Source organism: Notolabrus celidotus, chromosome 3 (genome assembly GCF_009762535.1).
Source record: "Notolabrus celidotus isolate fNotCel1 chromosome 3, fNotCel1.pri, whole genome shotgun sequence".
NCBI lineage: Eukaryota > Metazoa > Chordata > Actinopteri > Labriformes > Labridae > Notolabrus > Notolabrus celidotus.
This window is the reverse complement of record NC_048274.1, coordinates 19,489,217-19,499,169: the sequence shown is the minus strand read 5'-3', so window position 1 is coordinate 19,499,169 and position 9,953 is coordinate 19,489,217. Positions and strand designations below refer to the sequence as shown.

Genomic DNA, 9,953 nt, shown 5'->3' with positions numbered 1-9,953 from the left:
GTGAATCCACAAAGGAGATTATGGTAATGATTATGTTATTTCTTTTCATGCCTTTGCAAAGGGGGAAATATTCTCTCTCCTACTTTCACAGCCAGGACTCAAACCTACAACCTCTTCACTGTGGTTTAAACCCTCAGACCCATACCTCCTGCCTGCTCCGTGTTTTTACTACACACAGCCCTAATTACAGTGCAACTAAGCAGCTTAATGGCACGTGGAGCCATAGTGTGCACCTTCCCCGTGGATTACTAGACTCTCCAAATGGTCTGACGCTCCACACGCCAAGCTGCACACCCTGAACTCATTCAGCAAGAGACTGCTTGGGGGAGCAGGAGACAAAGAGTCAAGGCTAACATGTCACTTATATCTTGGCCAAGATGTTGCTTAAGGCCATGCGTATGCCTTGGATATGGACATAGACAGGTTGACAGCGTGGCCTTGTGATTAGAAGGCCCCGGCTCTGAGGCGAAGGCCCAGGATCAACCCCTGCAGCGACGCGCTTCTATCTGCCTTTTTAAGTGTCCTTGAATACAGCGGAGACAGTGAATACCTTCTTGGGGAAAGAATAACTCTCCCTTTTCTTGCAGCTTTTGTAGAGAACACAATTAGCACATCCAAACGAAGACAGTATATCCTTTTTGTAAAAATTGCAAACCCTGGAGAGCTGAGATTCTCCAGGCTTACAGACACTTCAGATAAAGCATATTGTTACACTAAAAGTAACAGGAAGGAGGATTTAAAAGAAAAAGAGCTGACGTACAAATAGATCTCAGAAATATATCATGAACACAGCTGATTAACAGGCAATGTTTGAAGTGCTAGCCTTCACTGGCTCCACCGGTAGCCTTGTCATAGTGTCCACATTCAACTCATGCATGTGGCCCCTACAGATGCTGCAGTCCTCCTTTCGACAGGCGTCTTATAAAACAAAGGCAAATTAGGACCTATCCCTGTTACAAATTTCAGCCAGGTACGACTTCTGTGTAGCTAACAAAACCCAGAATTCACGTTAGATTTACGTTAGCACGTTAGCATTTCATTTTGACCTATTTCAAGTCTATTAAAAATGAGGAACCAGCAGGATCTGGTCTACACATCACTCATTTTTGTTATGACGGTGGATTTTCAGTCGCACCTCAAAAACATTGGACAAATATCTCAACACACAGTAGCAGATTCTACCCACACCCTCTCAACTTGCTGTTATCTAAGTATTACACGAGTATTAATATGTATGGCAAGAGGCTTGTTGTGAAAACCTCTGCTTATGTTTCCTTAGACAGTCTGCTGCTTCACCATTGCTCTTATTTTTCCAGCTTAGATATGTTTTAGGTTGCAATGATTCAACACAGTCTTTTAAAACCTGTTTGAAATTAGCCTGTAGTGGAGAGGAACTTACATGTAACGTCATCAAGCATAGGAAATTAAATGAACAGAAACAGCCATTTGTGTGGCGTCACTACAGATTTGTTTTTCATAAGCAGTTAAGCTGTAACTGCATTCAAGACAGAGAATATCTCTAGAAAATGTTGAGGAACAACACTGACCAAGAAGAGTAAGACAAAGCAGATCATTCCCTTTGACTTGATTGATGTGGTTTCTCACGGTGCAGAAACAGTACAGTTTTACAGCTTTACAGAATGCTGTAAAGCACCAAAAATCTTGTAGTTTATCCTTACCTAGCAGCATGAAAGCATCTTAAAACTGCCTCATGATTTATGCATGACCTTTTAAATTCCAGTTTTATTCCAGAAATACATTTGCTGCAGTGCAAGTTTTACTCGAGATAGTTGTTTAAATCTCTGCATCCACATCAAGCCTGGTCGATCAAGCCTTTGGCATTTTACTCTATAAATCAAACACTATAAAAGGAAGGTGCACCAACTTTTCTCTGCATTACAAGACGTCTGACAAATCATCCAAGACTAGGGTTAAAAATAAACACTTGTCTGATTTGGTGAGTGCATTGGACAGAGCATGAGAGTGAATCACATAGGATCATTCTGCAGATCTACTTCATATTCTTATCCAATGATCAGCACTCCCCTCCCGCTTTGCACAGATGCTGGGATTTCATTTTCGCCAGTTCTTCCTCCTGCTACCACAGCCTGTCAGAGGCCTGAAGCGTATCTGACAGCTCTGCACCAGGCGCTGCAGGCCGCCAGGCTCTCTGACTGCTGCAACATGCTCCATATTAGCCCGAGAACACACACTGAATACAATCACCACTGGGTTCCTCATCAATCTCGTGCAATGCCTTATCCCAGGAGCCTGTTGTTAAGATGAAATGAGCGATGAGCAATCTGCTACATGGCCCAGCTACACATGAAGCCAGGGAAATAAGGTAAGGGGCTTTAATTTGCAGTCGAGTTGCCGGCACAGAAAGTGAGGAACAGACGCTTTCGAGGCACATTTGCCAATAAGTTGTGTCTAACCTGCATACAAATTTCAGTAATTTTTTGGCATGTTTACTGTTGTGATAGAATATCATGGAGAAACTAAAGCTTGTAGGGTACGGAAATAAAGGAACCCCCATCCTGAGAAACAGTGTGTTCTTAATCTAAAGCATATTTAAAGCAGGCACTTTCGCTGTCTGGTTTCTAACATAATTAAACAATTAACATGTAATCTGGCATCCCTCAAGTCAACTTCCAGACACTTGCAGTTCTGTGGCACACATGGCTCACTGTCCAATGACTCAGTGCGGCTCAATGGACCCATTCTGTAATAGGACACACAATATTGGTTTCGATCATAATTTGCATTTGCCTACAAAGATCTGAGCGCTGTAATGTGTCCCAGTGGCTGGAAGATGTTTCTGTCTGACGCACTGGTCTGCAACCTTGTGCAATCAAGAGCCAAACATATGCAGGAGTTTACTTCAGCCAAGCACGACAGCAGATCATTTCACTGATGGCTTCCTCTTCCCTGGGAAAAGATAGGAACTCTTCAACAGATGACTGTAATTAGCTAGGCTTGTAGGTTTCCAGAAGGCTGTATATCTGTTTTGGAAAGATGTGTTGGCTAAATCTGTTTTCAGCTATGCTAGCTGCTAGCGCCAGGGATTGCAGTAGCATTCTGTCTTCTGTCTGTTCACAACTTTAGTCCAGACTGGAATACATTAGCAACCTTTAGATGGATTGTTGTGAAATTATGTGGATATTCAAGGTGGATAGAGGAGTATTTCTGTTTACTTTCATGATCCTCTTACATTTCCTATAACACAGGAATGAGGTTAAAAGATGTGGCTTGCTGTGTAATGTCTTAGTAGCTCATGCAACACCTTAACCCAGGAGGGTTAGTTTGAATTGACATTTGATGGAAACTTGATTTCTAGATGCTAACATTAGTGCCATTACTGGATAAAATGTGATTTGTCAAATCATTTGGTTAATAATTAAAGTCATCCCAATTGACAGTTTTATATTATCTGCCAAACAAAAGCACGTTGAACTTTTATTGAGAGTATGTCAGCATTTTACATTAAAACTATTGGACAAGATGGTGTGATGGCTGGGACGGATATAGCTGCTCCCCCAAGGATGGACTTGTATAGCTGGTGATCCGAAGCCTTTTTCCAAGCACCAGTTTCAGGTAAATGTTTTTATCTGTCAAACTGTGTTCAATACAAACACTTTCTGTCTTGGGACTGGTTCCCAATGGTGAATGTTTTCATGCTGATATAGCAAACTTAAATGGTAAATATTGTTCATACCATCTGATCATTAGCAGGTAAAATTCCTCAAAATGCTATAAACATTACAACATTAGATTGTGGCTCGATAGTTATTGATTGGATCCTCTTGAAAATTGGAGGACAAGTCCTCGTTCCCCTTACAGAGATTGGTGTGGTTCTGTTAATTATTTTGCTGCTGCAGCATCACCAGGTCAAAATGTAATTTGCCCCAAATGTTAGCTTATCTTTGGGGATGTCAGGATGCTAACATGATGAAATATAATGCTGAACAAAACACATTGTACCAGCTAATCAGAAGGGCAGCATGTTAACATTTTTTTTCAGTATGCTGGCTGTATTAGCATTAGTTAAATTAAAATACTCTTCTTTCTCAGTATTTTCAAAATGTGGTTGTGTTTTTCATTTTTGATGACCTCAGTTAAACTATGTCCCCTTCTCTTTGCTGTCACTTACCCAGCAATCCTTTGTCAGAGTTGGTTATGCACATGTCCTTCTCAGCACTGGGCATGACGAAGCCCACCACGAAGCCATCCACGCCATCAGCCATTAGTGCCAGACCTAGCACGAAGAACAACATCCATTGGAAGCGTCCATGGCCACAGTCCTCCATAATGGCCTCATACTGCTCTGGAAGGTTTTCCTCCTCCTCTTCCTGCTCTTTGGCCATACGGGCTTTCCTCCTCGCCTCCACACGAGCCGCCCTCCTCGCCTCCTTGATCTCATCGGGGTGAGGGACGCCCTGGTACTCCCCCTCATACATTTGCGCATCATCATCTGCACCCTCTGTAGCATCACTGGCAGCATCTTCCTCCTGTGGAGGGTAGTCTGTCTGGTAAGGGTAGCCGTCCTGACCCCCTCCATCTTGGGTGTAGGTGTATTCTCCACCCTCTGTTACCTGCTGGTTTACGTTGTTTTGATAGGGGTCATCCATGGTTGCTGCTGGGTGTGAGCAGAGCAGGACTGACTTTGCCTTGTAGCCGTCGTACTCAAGGGAAGCTCAAGTTGTCAGCTATAATGACATAATCCTCTCGAGTAGCTGTGAGTTGCTGTCAGTGTTGCCTCAGTCTCCTGGGCTGCAGGTGTCTAAACTGCAGGTACACTTTGGCTTGATCTTCCAAGGAGTCTTGGTCTCGAATGTAAGGCCTCAGAGATTGAGTTGGAGCACTATTAACTTTCTTGTAATGTACAGTTCTGCATGCTGTTCCTAAAACACAATGCAAACAACATAAATGGTTAGCCAGCATTACAGCACATAAAGCGTGTGTTGAGCAGGAACATTGCTACGAGAAAGTCCCCTCTGGGACAGATAATGACATGCCAAGTGTTGTTACAGTTATTGCTTCTAAGGGCCTCACAACATTTATGCTCTAGATTAACAGGGAGGGCACAATGTGATCCATGACCCTAAACTGAAGATAATGTGACTGAAAATCTAAACCAGGTCCAGACATTTTGAATTTACCAGTTAAATTATATCTCACTGCTTTGGAGAAAAACATGTCTTTATCCTTTTTTCCCTTATCAACTCCTAAGTTTCTGTTCAATGTTTCATTTTGGCTTTTTAGCTTATGTGGTTAAGTTACCTTTCCTGTCACTATAACCAGTTTAACATTATTTATAACTGCTTGTAAAAGACATCAAAACTTTGCAGGATATTTTTCGAGACAGAATTTAAAAGTATGATTAGGTAGGAAAGAGCAGTTCAGGACTTTCTGTCTCCCTTGCAGGTTGCGTGTCCTTCCACACAACCAGATAATCTCTTCGTCTGCCTGCTCAAATGCTCTGACGCCATTTTGATCCATCACACAGGACGACTGCAACAATGACACATTCAGATTTGTCTTGATTTTTAGAGCGGCCAGAAGGCCAGAGGCACCAACGTGGAGACAATAACACAAATAACATTGAATTTTAGGATTTTTGCCTGCTGTCACATTCATTAATAACATCATTTAAAAACTGCACAGTGACGGCTGGCAAACATTCTTACAAAATTAAGCAATTGTTTGCCTTAGGCTGGAGCCTCTGTTATTTACAGATAACAAATGATGCATTGTAGAAATGTTTTATGACAGACAACAGAGCACCAGGACTGAATGCAAAATGAGAAACTGATTTTAGAGTCTGCTGTTCAAGTGTAAAATAACAAACTACAATTTAATCTTCAAATGTCAAAACTCTCCCAACTGTGTGGTCAGAGATGCTGCTGTTCTGCTAGCTTTTTAACTATATGCGATAATAAGCCAGTTGGTCCTGCTCCTCTTTAAAGTGGAGGACAAGGCGCCTCGTCCATAATTTCCAAGGGGAATGTCAAATTATATTTGACAGACCACAAGACAGTTTTCCTCCTCACCTCAGTCCATCAGAGAGTTTCATTTCAGGATCATGTTTCTATATAGTTTTATTTCAGAACAGTTTAAACCTACATTTGTGGATGCAGCAAAGAACTGTGTCCCCAGACAAGGCTTTCTAAAAGTGATGTTGAGCCCATGTAGCCTTCAGCACCTTGCTCAAGGGCACTCTAGCAGTACAACCTTTGAAGCTAACCAGCTGACTTCTACAGCAGAAATTACTGAATGATGATGAAGCTAAACAAGACTTTTAAAGAAAAGTGCTACAAATGTAGTAGCAGTACCAACCAAAGCAGAGTCATAGAGTTGAACCACTAAATAATGCCTAGTATTGATAATATATGCGAACATTAGCCCGTGGTCTTAACACTGAAGAACAGGCTGTAGCAGCACATCCCTTTTAATTGTACTCATCACTTGTGGGAAAATAAAAATACATTCTGTCATTTCTTCCTTATCTGGTTTTAAGACAGAATGACTTGTGTGCCTTACTTTTGGGCACTACTGTTTGGTCTTTTAAGCTCTCGTGAGGAGTTTGTACATACTTTAATCAGCAAAGATATGGAACCTCTTATATCGCCCGCAGGTGGCACCAAAATTGGCCATGAGAACATGGAGCTTTAAACATCTCATACCTCACTGTAACAGTGAGTTTGGTCAAAGTATTTAACCCAACAAGGAAAGATTACTTTGAGACACCAATCAGGGAAAGGTAGCTGTTTTGCAGGGCTTGCTAAAGCTAACATATTTCTAGGGTTTTAGAATTGCATTTTTGAGACAAATGAAGACAAAGCGGAAAAATGTGCAGTGTTGTTGCAGTAAAACTAATCAGGGTTTGCGAGGAGTTTGGTTTTGGTTTCAAGAAGACCCAGTCCTAATAAAATAATCCAGATGATCGATTACATTTCTTTTGTTTGTTAGATATGTATCATAGAGAGACCTTCAATGTAAAATATAACTTTTGTGCAAACAAAGCGGACAGATTTATCACTGTTCTAGGATACATCTAAAGGAATAAAATCTTCTTAAATCAAGTTACGTAACGATGTTAAAACATCATGTGTTTTTCCATCATACAACTATATATAACAGCAATTGTATTGTGAGTTATACATTTTTTATGTGCTCTGTTTTGGGGGACATATTCTTCAACTGAGTATGACTTGTTCCATGGAGTTTTCTGCTTTACTTTCCATTTCAAGAATCAATTGTAGTCGTGTAATTCTCTCTTGTTGGTTTGGTTTGAGTTGGTCTGTTCTGGTTTGGAGCCGGGATGACGAACACTGTAATTTAATCCAGATTAAGACTGCAGATTTTTTTTCCTTTTGCCCTTGTTGCCTCATATTATTGTTCCATCACGAAAGTCATCGAGGTGGCTGCTATCTGCAGTGGATTATGGGTCTGAATTGAAACACTGAAATGTTTTTTTCCTGAAAATGTATGCATTTATCAGTTTTGTTGCCAGTAGTAACGAGTGGAATTGCAGTGCCATGATGTACTTGCAATCATCTAGGCATCTCATGCTGTTTTTGTGTTGTTGTTTCCTTCAATAACGTGAATAATTCAGCAGAGAAAGAGGGAGGGTGGAGGCTCAGTCTGGTTGAGGGAAGCAGCGTTGCTTTCATCATCCTGCAGCACGCCTTCACTCACACAGCTGGTGGTTACATAACAGCTAGGCTGCCTGTACTCACTCCTTCCTCCTGTGTCTCCCTTGATTGTCAATATGTCAACTTAAACCTTCTACCCCACAGAACAATTTAGATGTCATGTTGGAGTTTTTAGTGCAAAGTTTGAATAGGTCATGCTCGGGCTTCCCTTAGGGAGTGTCCCAGGCGTTGAAAAGTCAAAGAGTTCCTTTGAATCTTAAAATCAATGTGAGTCTGAGTTTAACAGGAAGCAAAGAGGTCACAGGATAATTTACAAGACACTTTCTCAATTTCACAAGTGACCTTTCACCGCTCAGATCATTTATTAGTTTGACTGAGCCAACCTCTGTTGTCCTCACTTCATTGGTTTCTTTAGATTGTTCAACAAAAATCCCTCTCTTCTTGTGAAGAAACATTTTATTGCTGTGCTAGTAAACGTTGATAGCGCCCCAACAGTTGGATACAGCAGTGAGTTGCTCTTAAGCCAAAAGTCCAAGAGTTGTTTTCTTTTCCTTTTGATTTATGCAGTCATCCGAATTCACTCAGTCTTACTCCACTGGTCTGGCTTCTTTTGATCAAATGTTTGTGCATTGCTAAATTGACACCCAGCAGAGGTTCAAGTTGGAGAAGAGTTTTTTCACTTTCAATCTTTCCAGAAACATTGCGAGGACCTGGGGGTAAGCTGTAGTTATATTTTTGAGGTATATTAATGGACCAAATTGTAATAATCCACAGCATTTTGCAGAATATTTAACCAGTTATCTGCCATAGTACAGGATTGTAAGTTTACAAGTAATACAGTTTATTAGTGAACCTTTGATTTATAATTTTTGGCTAATACATTTTGTCAACTTAATCTTTTTCTGTCTCTCTGTTAAATTTTAGATCAAGATTTTATCAGCCCCTTTTGAGGATGGATTCTCCTCCTTCACAGCTGCACAGATTTGTAGAACATATTTTTTTGTCTTTGCTTTCAGTGACCTAAACCTAAACCTGACTACTGACCGGCTTTACCATTTACATATGTGGGGAAAATGCAGTGTTTGCATTAATAACTGAGCAGGATTTGGATTTGTTCAAAATTTGGCAAAATAGTACATTCTGTCATCGGCATAACAGGATAACTTGATTTTCTTTACAAAAATTGCCTATTGAAGTTAAAAAAATAAACTCTTTCTTGCACCACCAGGACTCAACAGAACAACCAGGTGAGTGTCTAGGTTCCCACTAAAGATGAGACGTTATTTTTGACAGACTGCATGTGTCATGTCTGTTTGTGGAATATCTAAAATGTCATAAACATTTGTTCATTTTAATTTCAGCTCCTTTGTGACCTCAAGGTTAAAGGACAACCCTGCGTGATATCTGGGGACTACCTGGCTGCTTACCTGTCAATTGCAATTATTATCAACATGTTTTGAGCGAATAACAGTCAATTGGTTAACTTTATTGCTTGTCTGGACATTAGCAAGTATACCATGAATGCTATTTTTTATGCTGATTCACTTGCTACCAAAAATGTGGATGTTAATAGATGATTGCAGTAACTGGATTTGCTTTGTATGTAGTGGCAGGAAATCAGACTGGTATGAGAGTATTTTTGTTTCTACACATCACAGGCTGAGAGATTGAAAAATGTTAGAATTGGTGGTAAAACTAGCTAGATGCCATGAAATGCATCAAAACCCTCCTATTTCTGCTGATTGATTTACTTTATCTGTAATAAAGTTGATGGCTGGGAAATATCTGTTGCTAGATTGAATGAAAATTACAAAATAAATTATTGAATCAATGGTGTTTTTGAAAAGTGGAAGTATCTCTGGCTCCCTTGTCAATTCCCTTCACAATACAACCAATTCAGTAGCACAATGCGAAAACATCTAATAAGGGAAAGAAAAGTAGTCTTACCAGAGTTGGCATTCCCGTAAAATAAAAAGGACTTCTGGAAACAATAAACATTAATCAAATATTGCTAAATTCCAAATGGCATTTTCATATGTCCAAATCCACCATGTCAGTTTAGTCTAAGGCCGTGTTGTAGCCAAGGCTGAGGGATTAGGATACAACCTCACGATCCCCCCCAACCACCACCACCCCTCCCTGACCAGTGCTCATCCCTGCAGCAAACTCCCCGGTACTAACCCCCCCTCACCTCTGGGACCCAATGGTATAGTCCATCAAGTGTAAGTAGCAACAGGCCCTGCTGATCGTGTCTGCAAACTGTGGAGACACTCTGCAAGATTTTTTGTGATACACTTG

The 9,953-nt window shown here is 40.7% G+C and overlaps 1 protein-coding gene and 1 long non-coding RNA gene across 2 annotated transcripts in view; one reads left to right on the top strand and one right to left on the bottom strand.

Moving 5' to 3' along the window:
* Positions 1-9,700, bottom strand: part of sv2ba (synaptic vesicle glycoprotein 2Ba) — a 20,866-nt gene extending 11,166 nt beyond the window's left edge. Inside the window, exons 1-2 of the mRNA XM_034679570.1 lie at positions 9,603-9,700; positions 4,151-4,901 (exon numbers count right to left, since the gene is read on the bottom strand). Coding sequence (XP_034535461.1) covers positions 4,151-4,628 — 478 coding nt within the window. The 5' untranslated portion in view covers positions 4,629-4,901; positions 9,603-9,700. The remainder of the gene's footprint in view (positions 1-4,150; positions 4,902-9,602) is intronic.
* LOC117810030 lies at positions 7,148-9,444 on the top strand. The gene is made up of 3 exons (XR_004630670.1): positions 7,148-8,371; positions 8,580-8,902; positions 9,017-9,444. It is a non-coding gene; the product is annotated as an uncharacterized LOC117810030 (long non-coding RNA).
* Positions 9,701-9,953: the final 253 nt, after the last annotated feature.